This window comes from Taudactylus pleione, unplaced genomic scaffold (genome assembly GCF_031769625.1).
Source record: "Taudactylus pleione unplaced genomic scaffold, aTauple2 ptg000147l, whole genome shotgun sequence".
Classification (NCBI taxonomy): domain Eukaryota; kingdom Metazoa; phylum Chordata; class Amphibia; order Anura; family Myobatrachidae; genus Taudactylus; species Taudactylus pleione.
Window position 1 is genome coordinate 4,787,997 of NW_028284549.1, and position 20,093 is coordinate 4,808,089.

The 20,093-nt window shown below is 44.2% G+C and overlaps 1 protein-coding gene across 2 annotated transcripts in view; it reads left to right on the forward strand.

Moving 5' to 3' along the window:
• Nucleotides 1–20,093, forward strand: part of TSPEAR (thrombospondin type laminin G domain and EAR repeats) — a 143,234-nt gene that overhangs the window by 37,471 nt on the left and 85,670 nt on the right. The window contains exon 2 of one of the 2 annotated variants that reach the window (XM_088474137.1): nt 18,426–18,643. The exons of the other annotated variant lie outside the window; for it this stretch is intronic. Coding sequence (XP_088330263.1) covers nt 18,426–18,643 — 218 coding nt within the window. The remainder of the gene's footprint in view (nt 1–18,425; nt 18,644–20,093) is intronic. 2 annotated transcript variants of the gene reach the window in all.

Genomic DNA, 20,093 nt, shown 5'->3' on the forward strand with positions numbered 1-20,093 from the left:
GGTTGTGAGGATGTTGTTTAAATAATAAGAGGGATGATGTGCTAAAGGGCATTTATAATGTAGACCTCCACTATCATCTACCCAGGGTGCAGTGGGAAGCTGCTATGGGGGCTCATGATCACTTTAAGCTAGGGGAGGGCAATAAGCGCCCCCCCAGATGTTGTAAACTACATGTCGCAACATGCCCTGCAACAGTTTTGCTATTTGGCCATGCTAAAAATGTTGCAATGCATCATGGGAGTTGTAGTTCAACAACAGCTGGGGGGGCCGCTTTTTGCCCACCCCTGTTTTAAGCTGCTATTAGGCTGACCACTAGGTGAAGCTTACACAGAAATAAATACATGACATGCACAGTACTTAAAACATCTGGCAACTGCGTGCATATCGGCATAGCGTGCGTCTGAGAATCAGGCCCTTAGGGGTGAACATACACCCCCAATGTTATTCAGTGTCAAAAATTGTACTGTACGGCTAATTATGGGGCTCTTGGGAGAATTTAAGAAGATATGATGAAATGTAATTTACTAGTCCATCATATGTGTTCCAGCAAGTGTCTTTTGTGCCTGTACACACTATGAAGCCTGTTTTAGAAATGAACATGAGAGAAGTACAGTGGAAAATTACTTGTATTACATACCATTGCATACAATTTTCATATTAGATCAAAATAAAATGTTTTTTTTTTTATTAAAAATGCAATAAGCTTTTACTAACTGAAATATAAGAAATTGCTCCAAATTGGTAAACAATCTCTTTACAAAACCAAACTAGTAAGAACGAAGTGATGGCAAAAAACAGGCACAATAGTATCAAAACTTGTCCTGAAACATTACAATAACAGATAATTGGTCAAAATTCTATTTCCATCCCGCACCACCTCATTGCATTGAATAAAGGGTATGCTTTGAGAAGACAAAACTTGTTATCGTACGGTACTTTATTCTTTGGCTTTATAAGGGCTCTCAAGGCAGCAGCAAAAGAGATTTCTCAGAAGTTCCAATGCAACCCTGACGAACCATCAGAGTTTCCATGCCAGCCTTGCTGGAGCGGATTCTTTTCAAAGGATCTTGCTTTTAAGAGGTGCGTCCTCTTGATGTCTATACCAGCCGTCTCCAGAAATAGAACTGAGAAGGACCCCTGAGGAACCTGGCAAAATGAGGCAGCAAAAGCTTAAAACACTGGAAGCAAGAAAGGAATGAGCTGTAACAAGGCACCGCAGAATAAACACTTGAGAATGACGACAAAATGTTGTATGATCAAGGAAGCCTCGGCGTGCTACATTAAGTTACAATGTGCTGTAACACATCTAAAACTGGGAGGTAATAGGTTCTGATATCCAAGCAGTATGTTATCTACCAAAAAATAATATTTTATATATATATAATGTGCAATTGCTCTTGCAAGATCCTGATGTAAGAAAGTAAGCTAGAAGTCGCTGTGCTAGTCACCTATGTACTGATATCGTCCGTTTTGCCTGCAAATGAGCAACAATCCAAAACAACAATTATAGTAATTTCCACTTTTGTTAGCATACCAAGATGATCTTAATTGTAGAACAAAAAGCTGAATTGATAAAGCATGAATGTCAGTTATACCTGCTGTGACACCCATGGCTTTACCCCTGTGTTAGAAATGAATATATACTAGTCTGTAATTTGTATAGTGCATTTATTTTGCTCAGGACCAGGGTGATATATGATAGGACAGCAGCATGACTCTAAGCAATCCGCTTTCTCTAAAGCAATCGGATTCTAATTTTCTTTCAGAAGGCGTCATGCGCTCGTTATCTGCAAGAAACAAGCCTCGTCGTTAGAAAGAATGAGTGCTTTGAGATAGGAGTACAGCTTCTATGGTTCTTTTAACTGCAGATCCTCTGATCTAAAAATAATAAAATAGTCTTGCCAGCTGCAGTATTACATATTTTGACTCATTGAACATGCACTGATTTAAAAGAAAGAATGGGCTTTAAATAGACACTTAATAAGTATATAATAGATATGTCATTACATACAGGGCTAGCTTGAGGGCCGTTGGAGTGGAGCGGCTGCACAGGGTCACCACCTCATAGGGGGGCGCAGTGAGGCCGCCGGCATGACTGAAGACTGGCGGTGACCACCGGTAGCACTGTGACCAAACCACCAATTAAACCATACCTCCCAACTGTCCCACTTTGTGTGGGATAGTCCTGCTTCTTGGGCACTGTAGGTACTCCAAGCAGCACATTGTTAAAGCAGCTGATCTCCTCCTGAGTCCCACTCAGAGCTCTGGTGACTTCCTCTATGTCACCATGGGGCGAAGGTACAAAGGGATGAGGTGGAGTTACATGGGGTGCCGATGTTGGAGTGGACTCTATAGCCGGGCTTGCTTTGGTGTTTGTGTGTGTGTGTGTATGTGTGTGGTAAGGACCGCTGGCAGTTTTGGTCCCAGCAGTAAACTGCTTCTTAGTCACAGGCAAACATCTGCTTCCGGGACCATCAGCACTGCAGACAGAACCTTCCCATGTGTTCCTCTGCCCTTACCACTCTCCTAGTGTTCTATTGACCCCCTACCAAACTGTGCCACTGAGCCCCTTCCCCATGTGTGCCACTGAACGTATCTTCCAATGTGTGCCTCTGACCTACCTATATGTGCCTCTGACCACCCCCTTACCCATGTGTGCCTCTGACCTACCCATATGTGCCTCTGACCATGCCCCCTTACCCATGTGTGCCTCTGACCCCCCCCTTACCCATGTGTGCCTCTGACCTACCTATATGTGCCTCTGACCCTCCCCTTACCCATGTGTGCCTCTGACCTACCCATATGTACCTCTGACCACCCCCCTTACCCATGTGTGCCTCTAACCTGCCCACCCCCTTACCCATGTGTGCCTCTGACCTACCCATGTGCCTCTGACCACGCCCCCTTACCCATGTGTGCCTCTGACCCCCCCCTTATCCATGTGTGCCTCTGACCTACCTATATGTGCCTCTGACCCCCCTCTTACCCACGTGTGCCTCTAACCCCCCCATCCCCTTACCCATGTGTGCCTCTAACCACCCCCACCCCCTTACCCATGTGTGCCTCTAACCACCCCCACCCCCTTACCCATGTGTGCCTCTGAACTACCCTTCCCATGCATAATAAAAATAAGGGAAAATGCAGCGCTAGGAAAAATAACTCTCATTTTATGTCGGTCATAAAAATGATACATAAATTATACATCCATACAGCAAATTTAATAACACTGTTCGGTCATTAATAAAACTAGTGTTGATCACCCATTTGATTTCTACCACATATTAATTAGTGGTCTGCTTATCTGACAATCTGTAGGGCTTTAGGGTCATAAACCAGAGCATTAGCAATGCATATGTCGCATTCAAAAAAGCAGGTTGTTTTATATATTAGTAAGTTAGGTTTAAGCAGTCTTGTTATCCAGTCATAGGAGTTTATTGTATATTATAAATAGCATTCTTGACAATTTGATCCTTTGGGCAAAACAATTGGCAGATTAATATAAGGCAGTCCTTTTTATAATCAATGTTCCATACACTCGCAGGTTTTTCAGGACCCAGTGGTATTTGACTGCTTCACACTCCTGGCCAGGCAATGTGTTTTATGTAGCTATTTAGTAATCGTTAAATAATATGGTCATCATCCATAAGCCTTATTGCTTGTATGTGCAGACTAAAGACACAGGGCCTGATTCAGACCCACTCGCGAGAGCACAGCCCTCGCATAGGGGTCGATTGTTCCCCACTGCGCATGCGCACGCCGGCTCTGGTGTGCGCATGCGCGAGACCCGGCCAATGACGGGCACTCCGTCGCTACAGGTCTTGCACCAAAACGGGGCGGCTGTCGCTTGTGATTGATAGCTTGCCCAGTTTTGGAGGTGGGCAGGGGGGGGTGGCTTGCCAAATGGATGTGTTCCCGAAGGAACGCCTGCGTTTGGGGGCGGCCTCAGTAGTGAGCTTCCGGCTCTATTAGAGCCGGAAGCTCACTGGGGCTTGCGATAGACGAGACCCTACCACAAGGGTCTCGTCGCAAACCCGATGGTCGCGACCATCACCTGGCCGCTCGCAAAAGCTGTGGGTGGTCACCCACAGCTTAGCGAGCGGCCAGGAGGCTGGTTCATAAAAACAATAATGCCGCCCTGATTTAGAGCGAGCGCTCTGAAAGAGCGTCCATCTCTGAATCAGGCCCACAGTGCACTGCTCACTCACTCAGTGCTCGCAGTGATAGCAGTAAGAAAATCCTACCACAAGCACTGCGAGCAGTTCAGACGCCTTTCGATGTTCCCGATTAATCTAATAAATACCGGAGATGGCGTGTGATGCGAACGGCAAAGGGGCGTCTTTACAAAATAACGAGCGCATTTTTCGGACGCTCGCTCAGACATAGAGGCGTCAACACACCGCAAAGAGCGAGCGCTCAATTTAAATATCCCGCCCCTTTTTAAGAACGAGCGCCCGCTAATAGCGTCTGGGTCTGAATCAGGCCCAGATAGCAGAAAAATTAGACGAAATGGATCTACCTCCCAAATACTCTTGAACCACATGGTCTTAACATCGACATTGAGCTGAAAGTATTTTTATGAACCTGTCCAGTTTTCACCATATATAGATACTGCCATTTCTTTTCTGAGATCCCTTGCAACTATGTTAATAGGTTTTTATCCTTTTATGAAACTTCCGTTTTAATAACCTTTTTAATAATTTTTTTTAAACACTTTTTTTTTTTTATTACTTCCATATCGATGATATTTTAACATAATCTTCTAAGCGTTTACTTTCTTTAGGAAAGAAACACACATACACATATTTTTCTTTTAACAAAACAAATATTTATTTTTCTAGCATAACAGACAAAAGCAAACCGTGTCCTATAGGAATTCCAGGAAACCTGCTTGCCGCTGTTTCTAACAGGACTTCCGGTTTTAAAGTTCCAGTTTTCCCACCCCCATTCTTTAATTAAAGACAGTATATATTTTTATATTTCCCCTTTTGCATAACTTCAGTTCATCCTTGAAAAAGCCCCCTGGAGGTGTGAAACGCGTAGGGGGACTCTAACAGACCACCATCAGGTCTATACAACTAAAGTGGAAGCAAAGGAAAGTACGCCTGCTAGGTACTCGAACGGCATCTGACGTCATGGAACAGCGCCGCGGCCACACATGCTGACTCCCAGCTGGAGATGCACCAGCAACTCCGCTGCCTCCGATGGAGAGAAGACCAAAGCCAGCATAGATAGCATAGGTCAGGGTTAGTGGAAGTACCAGTCTATAGTGCGGAAGACAGAAGACTATACCACAACATCTCCCGCTCCCTCCACTTCTTTCAAAAAAGAACTTAAACATTTCCAATCGGTTATTGTTTATTCATTTTTAGATATATTTTTATGTTCTATTGTTTGTTAAAGGATGTTTTTTTTTCACCCTATCTTATTATTTCAGTCGAAATAATAGGATAATTCTCCCAAAAACACACAGGTTCGTAAGCTTAACGTGGGTCCTATGGATTTTCGCCATTTAGGTGGTGAAAAAACGCCACTTATCGTGGTTTATTTTTCGGGACCAATGAGGTCCCGAAAAATACCCACGGTAAGTGCCGGCGACAGGCGGAAAGGATAGCCCGCCGCGATCAATAATCAGCGCTACTTTTGCGCTGCTAATTGGATACCCCCCCTTAGAAGCAAATATGCACCATGTTTACTCCTAACTCTAATAATCAATAACGAAGTTGGTCTTGCACAAATTAACAGTCTGTGCTTCAACAGATCTAACTCTACTGGGGCAATTCATCATTGCTCTGGTGCCGGGTCAGCTGCTCCCCTGCACTTTTGCTACTATTAGTAGTTGTGAAAGTTTACACTGTCGAGTTCCATCCCAGTAGTGTTACTATACATATGCGAACTGCACTGTGAGAGCCAGAGGAGGCACAGTCATCAAAATGGATCCATCTTCACAATCTTGACTCTCTTCCTTTAGTAAGGAGCAGGGCTCAATGGGATAAATAGTTCCCGCAGAGGGACTATAACTGCTTGATGAATTAAGTGCTAAGCAGGGGTGTATCTAGGGGTCCAAGCACCCTTGGCAAACTAAGAGACTGGTGCCCCCCTCCAATGACTGCTTCTACTAAAAAAAACAAAAAACACACTGGGGGTAGTTTAATTTACACACGTGAAGAAATAGGGAGAGTATAATTTTTATTTCTCTTTTTAATCTATATATTTTTTATAGAACTTACTCTATTGCAAACCACTATATATACATTTTTTTATGCAAAAAAAAAAACACAGGAAAAGCTTAAAAAAAGTGAATCAAAAACAAACAAAATGCATTATGGGTAACACAATTTACATATATTCAAATTGGGCTATCTATACAGTATTATGCTTTTTAACAACTGATACCTTCACTCCACCATTAATTTACTGGGATGATAACTCACATGAATCTTTTATATTATCCCACATAAGAATGAAGACAGTCCATATGGATCATGTCTTATTCTCAACACAGGGTTAGCCGCAACCTATAAAGATCCCCCAAACTGAAGATAATACAAATTTATTAAACTTACACTGGGGGTAGTTCAATTTACATGCCTGTAGAAATAGGAAGACAAAATATATATATATATATATATATATATATATACACATATATATATTAGAGATGAGCGGTTCGGATTCTGTGGAATCCGAACCACTCCGAACATTGGGGATCTGAGTCCACCCGAACCCTGTTCGGGTGTTCACCGCCTGACTCGGATCCCCGTTCGGGGCCTAACGGCGGCCGCCTGATGTCGGATTCTCACTAGAGAATCCGACATCAGGTCTCCTATTGTGTAGGGCAGAGCGCCCTACACAGATACAAACACACAGCCGCCAGCGGCAGCTGTGTGTTTGTTACAGCAGCCAATGAGAGTCACACAGACTCTCATTGGCTGCTGCACGGAGGGAGCCGGCTGGAGCTCGCACATGAGCTCCGTCTTCCGGCTCACTCCGCAGTGTGTGACAGGCTCAGCAGAGCGGACGGCTCGGGAGCGGGGAATCAGGTAAGTTTTTATTTTTTTTTTTAATCTTGTGAAAGTTGTGTAAGGGCCGGGGGCGCTACTGGGGGGGGTCTGCTACTGGGGGGGTCTGCTACTGGGGGGGTCTGCTACTGGGGGGGTCTGCTACTGGGGGGCCTGCTACTGGGGGGGCTATACTACTGGGGGGGTCTGCTACTGGGGGGGCTATACAACTGGGGGGGCCTGCTACTGGGGGGGCCATACTACTGAGGGGCCTGCTACTGGGGGGGGCATACTACTGTGGGGGCATACTACTGTGGGGGCCATACAACAGGGGGGTCATACTACAGGGGGGCTACTACTGGGGCAGCCTACTACTGAGGGGGGCCTGCTACTGGGGCAGCCTACTACTGGGGGGGCCATACTACTGGGGGGGCATACTACTGGGGGGCATACTACTGGGGGGGCTGCTAATGGGGGGCATACTACTGGGGGGGCCTGCTAATGGGGGGCATACTACTGGGGGGGCCTGCTAATGGGGGGCATACTACTGGGTGGGCCTGCTAATGGGGGGCATACTACTGGGGGGCATACTACTGGGGGCACTGTATAGGGGACCCTACTACTAAGGGGACTGCATAGGGGGCACCACTGCTGGGGGCATTGTGTAAGGGACACCGCTACTGTGGGCATTGTGTAAAAGGGGCACTACTGTGGGCATTGTGTAAAAGGGGGCACTACTGTGTGTCGTAACATAAATAAGAGACACTACTTTATGGTGTAATGTGAATCAGGCCCTATGTGCGGTGTAATGTGAATAAGATTGTGCACTGTGACTCCTTGGGCCGTAGCCCACTATGTAAACAAGTACTGTGACTCTGCTGGCCGTACCCACTGGGTGGGTGCACTACTTTTCATTTCTGCCACTGCTGTGTGGCAATGTATCATAGATGTGCTTTATACTGTGGTGTCTGTGTCATTGTGCCGCTGCTTTGTCGCTTAGTAACCAGTCAGCTCACTGCAACCTTTGGCCAATAATGTTGAAAACAATATTATAAGCTGTGATATGGTCTAAATTGACTGGAAATTAATGTTATTGAGGTTAATAATACTCTAGGAAGAAAAAAAAGACCAATTTATGTGATTTTAGCTTTTTTTGTCAATTTTTGTAAAAAAAAATCCAAATCCAGTCACCGCAGTTTGGCAAATCCAAAGCCGGACGACGAATTAGAACCAAATCCGGCAAAAATGGTCCGGCGCACATCATATATATATATATATATAGATAGAGATAGAGATGTGGTGCTTGCGCTCTTTTCCTGCACAGTTGACATATTGGAATTAGTGAGTGGTGATTGGTATGTGTTAGGTATTGTGGGGGAAGAGATATATTAAGAATAAAATAAAAAAATGTACTCTCCCTAATTTTAAATGTTTCTGATATAAAGGGACATATAAGAAGGCTAATACATACTAACAATCGATGGAGAACACTGGCAAGAGCAGAGGAGACAGAAGGAGACCAGGGATCTTTGCTGCAGCTGACTACAGGACACTGCTAAGAGCAGACAGGACAGGAGAGCATGTGCTAGTGATGTCGGGCTGAAACAGCGGCGCCCCTGGCAAGGGCCATCCAGGCCAATAGGAAGATACGCCCCTGGTGCATACCACTCGCTAGCACCTGGGCCACCCCTGGCAAGTTCTGACACTGGGATGATGGACATCTTTGGTTAACCTATAACAAGTATATTATTAAACTCAATACTCCGCTTACTGATTTATAGTTAAATTACAAAGTACTTTTACTTGTTCTTTAATGTGTTGTCTGCTTAGAAAGAACAGGCCCTTGTTGAAGGTTTTGCAATCTTTCCTATTTTGTATATACACAGAAGTGCCAAAAGTCATGGGATAGGTGACTAGTATTGTGTAGGACCCCATCTAGTGCAGCAACTCGATGTGGCTTCAATCCTACAAGTGGACAGAAGACCTCTGGAGAGATGTTGACCCATGCCGTCTGGATAGCTTCCCACAACTGTTATTTGTAGGTGCAGGATCTTTGGTGCGAATGGACCTCGCCACCACGTCCCATAAATACTCGATTGGGTTCATGTTGGTCAAACGTTGTGGCTACATCATTTGTTGGAGCTCTTCAGAATTCTCCACAAACCAATTTTTTACAATTTAGGACCGATGACATGGTGCATCATCCAGCTGGAATATTCCATCATTGTAGAACACATGAAGTCCATGAAGGGCTGCAAATGGTCATCAAGCAAGGTAATGTAGTGGTTACCGGTCAATGACGTGTTCTGGTGGACCAGCGGACCCAACCCATGCCACGTGAACACACTCCACACCATTATGGAACTATCACCAACCTGCATAGAGCCTTGTTAACAACTGGGTTGCCTGGCCTTCTGAGATCCTTACCATCAGCCCCAAACTGGAACCGTGACTCAGCGGACCATGCCACATGTTACCCTATCTTCAGGGTCCACTTAGTGATATCACGAGCCCAGGTGAGGCGCTGTGTCCGGTGTTGTAGTGCTAACAGGCCGTGGATGCTTAAGAACTCTGCATTGCACTGCTGGATATGTGTCTTCTACCTACTGCATTGAATGTGGTTGTGATTTGAGCCAATGTCGCTTGCCTGTTTCCACAGAAAATCTCTGGCCAGACGCCACTGGTCACGATCATTAAGCACCCGTGGTCGGCCACTGCGCTGTCCACGGTGGGTGGTAATGCCTTCCATGGAGTATTCCCTGCAACACACATGACACCGTAGATCCAGGATAATTGAATGTCAGCACAACATTGGAAATGGAATGTCCCATCCGTCGGCCACCCACTGTCATGCCCCCCTCCAACTCTGATAATTCACGTCGCCTTGCCATGAGCAGTCTAGTCGGTGTGCAAACTGACTAACGAGGTGCCAGATTACAACTGATGCAGGTCTGGGCATTTCCAAGATGTCACTCTACGGTGACGCCACCTACCATTACCTTTTACATACTGCTATGCTATCCCATGACTTTTGAGACTTATATCACAATAATAAGATTAAGGGGTAGATTTACTAAGCCGGGAGTTCTATTAAGAAGTGATGTTGCCCATAGCAACCAATCAGATTCCAGGTATTATCTTCTAGAAGGTGCTAGATAAATGAGAAGTAGAATCTGATTGGTTGCCATGGGCAACATCACTTCTTAATAGAACTCCCATCTTAGTAAATTTACCTCTAAATGTCCAAAATAATGAACATTTAATGCTGCACTTGCTGTATGGTTTTAACATTTCTAATCGACTCTGAATTGTGTTTTGCCCTCAGGGCCTGATTCAGAGTTGGGAATAGAGTGAGATATCTCTCTCAACTGATGATCTTGGTGACACCATGCTGCACTGCAGGTGGGGCAGATTTAAAATGTGCAGAGAGATTTAGATTTGGGAGGGAGGTGTCCAAACTGACATCTAAATTGTAGAGTAATAATAAAGCTGTGCAGTATTTGTGGGCTACATGTAAAAGCAGCCAGTGTTTACCCTACATGCAAAAAATAAATGTATGTATTTACACCCCTTGCATTGCAACATGGTTTGTCCAGGTACACAGTTAAGTGCCATCTCTCTCTCTATTCCCAACTCTGAATCAGGCCCTCAAGCCTTTAAGTCACAATTCTCAGTTGAGCTCAGATGCGCTGATCAAAGACGACCTGTTCAATTGTTTGCCTACACAGTACAATGCTGCGTAGGGATGATAAGACTGTTTCAGCAAGATGTAGAGTGGAGCTGGCTGATGCTTGGCCTCTGTGCGGCTGGCTATGGCCTCCAGCCTTTGTTTGGCTGGTGTGCAGCTGTCAGATCTCTGCCTGAATGTGGCTTATTTGATTAGCTGAAGATTCTTTCATTTGTCACCGATGAAGAACGGCAGACATAATAATTCCTATACTTCGCTGTTACCTGGAATGAGAAGTGGCAGAATGGCATAGCATTATCCCCAAAGATGTGCTCCGATATGTGTCAGTGTGCATGAATGTGTGGCAAGACTTCTTATTGGGGTATGCATTAACCGTGTCGACAACACTATGTCGGCATACTTAATGTTGATTGTTAAAATGATACCTTCTCAAAAAATATTGACACCAAATCGACCTAGTGAAAATGCTGACATTAGTGTTAGGGTTAACATGCACTCTGTTGACATACACCCCATGTCAACATTATGTAGTCGACATGCTCTGAATGACGACATAACATACTGTATGTATACCCTTAATGGCTACACGTGCTTATCGTATTGACTGTACAGCTTTTATCAGCAGAAAGCCACAAGCAAATTATTGATAAAGGAAAAGCTCGTAACTTACTTTAGTTAAATGCTTTATATGGACCCTCAATGCCTTTAGCTTTTATAATGATATTTTATATTGTTAGCCGCACCTACACGCTGGAGCATGATTCTGTACTGGGAAACAGCACAGCTCTAAAAATATTCATTTCAATGCAGGTAATACTGCCAATAAGGACCCCGACTTTTATCTACAGTATGTGACCTGTTATATCACCAGTCATATTCCGGTTTACCCACTCCATTTCCCACGCTTGCTTAAGGAGCATATTCATGATTGATAATACGAGGGCACTGCACAAATTAAGGATCTGACTTGCAGTGATTTGTGATAGCAGATCCAGATCAACCAAAGCAATCCAGTTATTGTGCCAGGACAACTGCTCTGAACAGCAAATGTCCCGCGGTACCTACAGTAACATTCACATTTCTGCTGCTAATAGAAGTAGCAAAGATTTACACAGACGGAATACATCCCTTGGCAGTGTTACCGCGTATGCTTGACCTTGTCTACGAGGGCTGGGGGAGGGATCTGTATAGATACCTCTACGCAACCCAGATCTCCTTCCCATAGTAAGGAGCGAGGCTCAGCGGGCTAACACCATCTGAAGATGACGATAGTACCCGCAGTCATGTTACAAAGTTTTCTGTTTTCGGAGCATGATGAATAGTCCTCCCCATACTAGTGTTTTGTAATTTAGATACTCCTAAAACACACAGACACTACTGTTTCCGCATTTTTAAAAGAGCTGAAGACCATGAGGAATAGACCCCTTAATCAGTTGCAGACATGGTAAAACACTCAGTAGTCGGCATATGAACTGTGGGCCTGATTCAGAGCCGGACGCTCTGACCAGAGCGCTCGCTCTGAATCAGGGCCCTCCTCCATGAAAATGGAGCGTCCTCCTGGACGCTCGTATAGCTGTGGGTGACCACCCACAGCTATAGCGAGCGTCCATGATGATGGTCGTGATGGTCAAAGACCATCGCAACCATCGGGATTGCGACGAGACCCTGCGGTAGGGTCTCGCTGCCGCAAGCCCAGGAGTGATTTGGGCTCTATCAGAGCCAAAGTCACTCCCACTGACATCATTACTGATGTCAGTGGGGCCGGACTCAGACGGTAGGCGTTCCCATGGGAACGCCTCCGTCTGGCCGCCATGCCCCCGGCACGCCCACCAAAGGGGGCGTGCTGTCACTCACCATCGACAGCACGCCCCCTTTGGTGCGAGACCCCGAGCGACGTATTTCTCGTCACTCGCCGGGTCTCGCGCATGCGCATGACGGAGCTCCCTCCGTCGTGCGCATGCGCAGTCTAACAACATCGACCCGCTAGCGAGCGAACTTTGCTCGCGAGCGGGTCTGAATGACCCCCTGTGACCTGTAGCAATGAGCTAATTTTTCTGTGAATAATTTGCACAAATAGTAATGAGGTGCAACGTTCCGGTGACACAATCTGAGTCGTGTCCCTGCATCACCTTACCACATTGAATTTGGTAATGTACATTTTCTGGATTGAATACAACTTGAATGGTGAATGTCAATTCTGCTATGTGCTGTAGAATCAAGTTCCGTTGGCCAAAGCAGGAAGTCTCACCAAGGCAGTTCCAGCAGTGTAATCTTCCAGTTCTGCTTTGGCCTTATTGGAATGTTGCCATTTTTACACGTTAATTTTAAATGCATTGTAGCAAATTTCTAAATGCGTATTTGCATTTTGCAACAGAGCTGGGATGTTAACAGTAAAATAATTTTGCTTTGTGGTGTGGTTGGGGCCAAATTCTGTGTGGTGAAATAAGGAAAATTTCCTGTCATATGCATAACAAGGCAAATATTTGGCACAGCAGTTTTGACTCTGTTGATAGTTTGGGCTCGCCATAATGCCCTCCTCTGCACCACTCTTGGCTGCTAACAGAGCAGCTGCAGACAGATACGGGAGTAAAAGTTTAATGTCAGGTTTCTGCCACTCACAGAACTTTTCTTGCCAGGGATGGTGAGAGTGAATGAGGTGTGCTGGGACCCAGCAGCAGAGCCGCTGAGACATTGGGATGGCCCAAGTACCTGGAGGGCATGACCATACACTGTCAGGGTGTACATTCCTATGGCAACAAGGGAAGTGGATACAGCACCGCAGGGGGTGTGGCTTTGCCTCTCTGGCACTCCCACATCCCCACAGAGACCTGGGTAATTTGGACCCACTCGTCTGCCCCTCTTGGCACCCCTGCCCAGCAGCCGATAAAGAATATTCCATCACGCTAAAGCACGTGCCTCTTCTATGGTCATCATATTCTGCTATATGCCGATACCTGCCCCCAATTCATCTTATGCCACACAGTAGGGTCTCACTTCATATTATGCCATATAGTATGGACCCAAATCATATTATGCCACACAGTAGGGCCCAAATTAATATTATGCAAAACCATAGGACCCAAATTCATATTATGTCACACGGTAGGGTTAAAATTCATATTATGCCACACAATAGGGCCCAAATTCATATTATGCCACACAATAGGGCCCAAATTCATATTCTGCCACACAGTAGGGCCCAAATTCATATTATGCCACACAGTACAGTTTACAATCCCAAGAAAGAAACTGGAGAAGAGAATAGTATCCTAATCATGGCAATAGCACTAGAGGACGATGATAGTGTAGACAATGAAGCAGCTGGGTGCAGCTGTAAACAAAACAGTAAAGGCAGCCAGACTCAGCTCATTCGAGAACCCAGTTGAGGATCCAGCACACACTGTTGGAGTCAGGGCTCTGTTGAGCCCTGAACTAAATAAAAAGGTGGGTTAGAGGTTAGGTTAGGATACTTACCTCTAGGCTTCGGGATTGTAACCCGGCCGGGATCCCGAGCGCCAGCTTCCCATTCCCATCCCCCCACTAGATAATGCTGCGATTTCTGGCATTGGGAAACAGGGGACAGGGTCATGATGATGCAATTCCACTTCACTCAGAGTGGGCAGCTGCAGCCGAGTAGCGGACAAGTCCGGGAGACACCACCCGTTTTCGGGAGCCTCCCGGACATTCAGGGAGAGTAGGCAATTAACATATTATATATATATTGTGTATGTATGTGTGCGTGTATGTGTGTGTGTGTGTGTGTGTGTGTGTGTGTGTATGTATGTATATATGTATGTATGTATGTATATATATATATATATGTATGTATATATATATGTATGTGTATATATATGTATATATATATAATATTATATAATATATATATTATATAATATATATGTGTGTGTATATGTATATATACACAGTCTCACACACACACACACACACACACACTACCGTTCAAAAGATTGGGGTCACCCAGGCAATTTCGTGTTTTGCATGAAAACTGACTTTTATTTATCAAATGAGTTGCAAAATGATTAGAACATATAGTCAAGACATTGGCAAGGTTAGAAATAATGATTTTTATTTGAAATAACAATTTGTCCTTCAAACTTTTCTTTCATCAAAGAATGATCCTTTTGCAGCAATTACAGCATTGCAGACCTTTGGCATTCTAGCTGTTAATTTGTTGAGGTAATCTGAAGAAATTTCACCCCACGCTTCCTGAAGCACCTGCCACAAGTCGGATTGGCTTGATGGGCACTTCTTGCGTACCATACGGTCAAGCTGCTCCCACAACAGCTTAATGGGGTTGAGATCTGGTGAATGCGCTGGCCACTCCTTTACAGACAGAATACCAGCTGCCTGCTTCTTCCCTAAATAGTTCTTGCATAATTTGGAGGTGTGCTTTGGGTCATTGTCCTGTTAGAGGAGGAAATTGGCTCCGATCAAGCACTGTCCACAGGGTATGGCATGACGTGGCAGAATGGAGTGATAACCTTCCTTATTCAAAATCCCTTTTACCTTGTACAAATCTCCTACTTTACCAGCACAAAAGCAGCCCCAGACCATCACATTACCTCCACCATGCTTGACAGATGGCGTCAGGCACTCTTCCAGCATCTTTTTACTTGTTCTGCGTCTCACAAATGTTGTTCTTCTGTGTGATCTAAACACCTCAAACTTCGATTCGTCTGTCCATAACACTTTTTCCAATCTTTCTCTGTCCAATATCTGTGTTCTTTTGTCCATATTAATCTTTTTTCCTTTTATTGGCCAGTTTCAGATATGGCTTTTCGTTGCCAATCTGCCTAGAAGGCCAGCATCCCGAAGTCGTCTCTTCACTGTAGACGTTGACACTGGCATTTTGCGTGTACCATTTAATGAAGCTGCCAGTTGAGGACTTGTGAGGCATCTATTTTTCAAACTAGAGACTCTAATGTACTTGTCTTCTTGCACAGTTGTGCATTGGGGCCTCCCACTTCTCTTTCTACTCTGGTTAGAGCCTGTTTGTGCTGTTCTCTGAATTGAGTAGTACACACCGTTGTAGGAAATGTTCAGTTTCTTGGCAATCTCTCGCATGGAATAGCCTTCAGTTCTAAGAACAAGAATAGACTGTTGAGTTTCACATGAAAGTTCTCTTTTTCTGGCCATTTGGAGAGTATAATTGAACCCACAAATGTGATGCTCCAGATACTCAACTAGCTAAAAGGAAGGCCAGTTTTATAGCTTCTCCAACGAGCAAACATGTTTTCAGCTGTGCTAACATAATTGCACAAGGGTTTTCTAATCATCCATTAGTCTTCTAACGCGCTTAGCAAGCACAATGTACCATTAGAACACTGGAGTGATAATTGCTGAAAATGGGCCTCTGTACACCTATGTAGATATTCCTTTAAAAAACTGACATTTGCAGCTAGTATAGTCATTTACCACGTTAACAATGTATAGAGTGTATTTCTGATTAATGTAATGTTATCTTCATTGAAAAAAAGTGCTTTTCTTTCAAAAATAAGGACATTTCTAAGTGACCCTAAACTTTTGAACGGTAGTGTGTGTGTGTGTGTATGTGTGTATGTGTGTATGTATGTATGTATGTATGTATGTATATATATATATATATTCTCATATCTAAACACATCATACTCAATTATATAATAGATATACAGTGGAGTTTTTGTGGCTGCAACTATTTTTTTTTTTGGTGAGGCTTTTAATTTCTATAACTAGTTCTATAATGCTGCCGTGTTTATATATATATATATATATATATATATATATATATATATATATATATATATACACAAGTACAGTGACAGTATAAATATATAATTAAAGAACAATTCCAGATAAAACTATTACTGTAGTGATTTACCCCCAGGTAACAAAACTGTAGGGTTCCGATTTTTAGGCACCCCACAGTCCCAGAGCTGGTAATCATAGCAACAGCTCATTCTTCAGAACACAAAACCCTGGAGATGTTTAAATGAATACAGAGCTTAGTGCAGTTTATAGTTAATGCTGATTGGACAGCGTTAAGAAAACAGTGATTTACACAAAGCCGCCTCCTGTCAGGAACACAGGACACTTAAATGCTTTAAAGAAGAAAACTTGTATAAGTAAAACCTTCAGAAGTCTAGAATAAGCAAACACTGGTAAACATGATGCCAAGAGCAAAATATTACAAAATTGAAGAACGAGTGCCTGATATTTTAGCATGTTTTCAATGGAAATAAATGTGTTAACCAGAAAAAAATACTGATATATATTTAGTATTAAAACAATAATCAAACATACATATGTTATGTGTGTGATATATACTGTATACTGCCAGGTGTTCAAATGCACAGTGCCTTGTAAATCTATAACTAATTACTAAGGGGCCTATTTATCATTAAATATTTGCAGGATATTCCCCATAAACAGCTGTTTTCGAATATCTGCCACAGTCCCTCCACTTTCATCCACAAATGCAGCCCCCATAGGAATCAAGTCTGAGCTTGGCCCGATAGGTAACATCCTATAGTAGCCCATGCTATGGACGGGATGTAGTCAATATCCCGGCGGACAAGATGCCGGCCGCCGATATACCGACAACGCCATCCCGCCGCAGGGCAAAATGCAGATGGGTTAGGGTTAGGCACCACCAAGGGAGGGTTGGTGGGGGGGGGGGCAGGGAAGGGTTAGGATACTTACCATCCGGCGTCGGGATCTCCTCCTGTAGGGCTTCCACTGTCGGGATTTGATCAGCCGCCGGTATTTCAATCCTATCCCCCATGGACTACTATATTGCAAATTCTTACAGAGAGGGATCGTCCAGATTCCTCTCTCCGTCAGCCCCCGGTGATGCATGCGCCGGCTGGAGGCCGTGTATGCGCATTGGCTGCAGTGAATCGGAACCAGGAAGCAGTGTAATAGCGTTACGCTTGCAGCTCATTGCCAGGACAAGCTCTTATCGAAGCCCGTCTCCCGGCAAGAGAAAAAAATGGTAAATTAGTTTGAAATTAGACATAAAAATTGCGGTTTGTGATAAATATGCCCCTAAGCTATAGTTATAGCTGTTTTATTATCATCTTGAGTATTCTTTTTTTTTTAACTGAAACAATAGTCAAACTGAATTTTTTTCCCTTTAATAATCACTATAACTTAAAAGAATACAGTACATAGGGGGAGATGTATCAAATCATCCAAGAGGACAAGTGGATCTGTTTTCCATAGCTACAAATCAGCTTCTAGTTATCTCATAGAATATACTAGACAAATAATAACTAGAATCTGGTTGCTGTGGTCAACACCCAGGCCTGGATTAAGAGTCTGAAAATGTTCAATGGCCTATTCTGAAATGGAAAGGAGCTGTGACCAGTGCTGTGTGGGTGTGGCCAGACCCACGTGGGAGGGCATGTACACCCCTTCACTCTCAGCCCCATTGTCTCCCTAAATAGAAGAAAATAATCAAATTACATAATTTCGTGAGAACACTAGAAAAACAATTTTAACAGTTATGATTTAAGGCCAACCATGTGGGCAGCTGGCCGTCATCATCATGCGGCCTTGATGATAGGCCTATTTTTATGTTGAGCCCTGGACCTGTAGCGCCATCCGCCTCATTGTTGATCTGGTGTTGGCAATACCTCCATTTGTCCTGTTCTGAAGGTTTGATAAACCCACCTAAGTCTGTAATGAAGAATGCCCATTACAGGTTTACAATATTTTGGTGCAATTATCTCTCTCCATAGACCTCCGACCGCTGGACATGCTGTCAGAAGTGATTCCTCCGGGCAAGTCCCTAGCCGGGTTAAGGATGGTGCAATCTCAGGGTGCCCGTGGCTTTCACCTCTCCCCGTCACCCCATGTGCTCAGCTTCCCATCATCTCGTCTTTTCCAGTACTGCCAGGTCTTCCCCGAGGAGTTTTCCATTGTTGTCACTGTGAAGATCCCCAGCCTTCCGCCCAAGGTGAACCACCATATTTTTTTTTACCAGCTATTTCATTTTAAATGTGGGAACTATGGTCACTGTGCTCATGAACATGCAGTACAAAGTCACATTTGCAAGAACTATAAATGTTGCTATTAGTACCACATCTCATTAAGGGCTCTATTTATTAACATTATTTTTACTAAAATAATGTGAAAAAGGGTGTTTTCACACCTTTTTCACATTATTTTAGTATCACCTACAGTTACTGTATGGTAATTGGAGTAGAAGTCGTAAAATTCTACTCCAACCCCTAAGTATCACTTATTTTTTGTAAGCAGATAGCATTTCCCATAATTGTAATGGGAAATGTGATCTGGCCAAAGTTACTAAAAATAAATTGTGAAAAAATACCGGGGAAAGCCCTGTGATGATAACTGCACCTGGAGGTGGCGTTATCCAGGGTCCCCGGTTACCGGGCTCCTGCTCCGCTCTGACTGGGAGAGTGCAAAAAAAAAAAAAAGAAAAAGCAAATTGTAAAAAAAAAAATTAACTTACCTAAGTCCAGGAACCGGAGTTCGGGGCTCCGGTGATGTACTCCCTCCGGTCAGCTGGTCTCCCATACTGCACTGTGGCCCGGTCATCAGGTGACCGGATCCCAGTGCAGTATGGGATGTAAGCTGACCGGAGGACATCACCGGAGCCCGGATCATGCAGGTAAGTATAATTAAGGGAGAGGGGGGGGGTTGCGGGGGGTCCGCGATTGCGGGGGGCTTGGGGGCGGGGCTTAGCGCCGTGGGGTAGCAGCGGCGACCGGTCGGCACATGCGCGGAGCACTTGTCACAGTATTTTTTAGCGAAAATACCATGACTAGTGTGCGGAGGGGATTCTCAGGGACAGAGCTTTCTCGCAAGCTTTGTCCCTGCAAGGGATTTGTAGTAAATCCCTGTGATATTGCCTGAATTCGCAATGCAAATTCACTCTGTAATATCACACTACAATCTGCATTACCATTGCGGATTGTAGTAAATAAAGATCTAAGTCAATACTCAGATGTGCATATCAGTGTTATTTCTGCTGTACTTTTCGATATTTTTCCTGATTTTAGGACAATTGTTTGCCATTGACGCCCAGACAGTCTAAAAAATAGCTTAATAGGAAGTTTAAACATGGTAAGAGGTGCTACCATACTGAAGGTCTATTTACTAAGTAGTGTTAGGAGACAGAGTGAAAAGTGATAAGGTGCCAGCCAATCAGCTCCTAACTGTCATCTCACAGGCTGTGTTTGAAAAATTATAGTTAGGAGCTGATTGGCTGGCACCTCATCACTTTTCACTCTGTCTCCTAACATTGCTTAGTAACTAGACCTCTTAGGCTTGTAGTGCCATGCCAGAAAAAGAACATGCAGGTAGAATTCAGAGAGTCAAAACAATTCTGAAACACCTTACATTTCTGAGACAAACTCTATAATTAACGTGGAGCATAAATG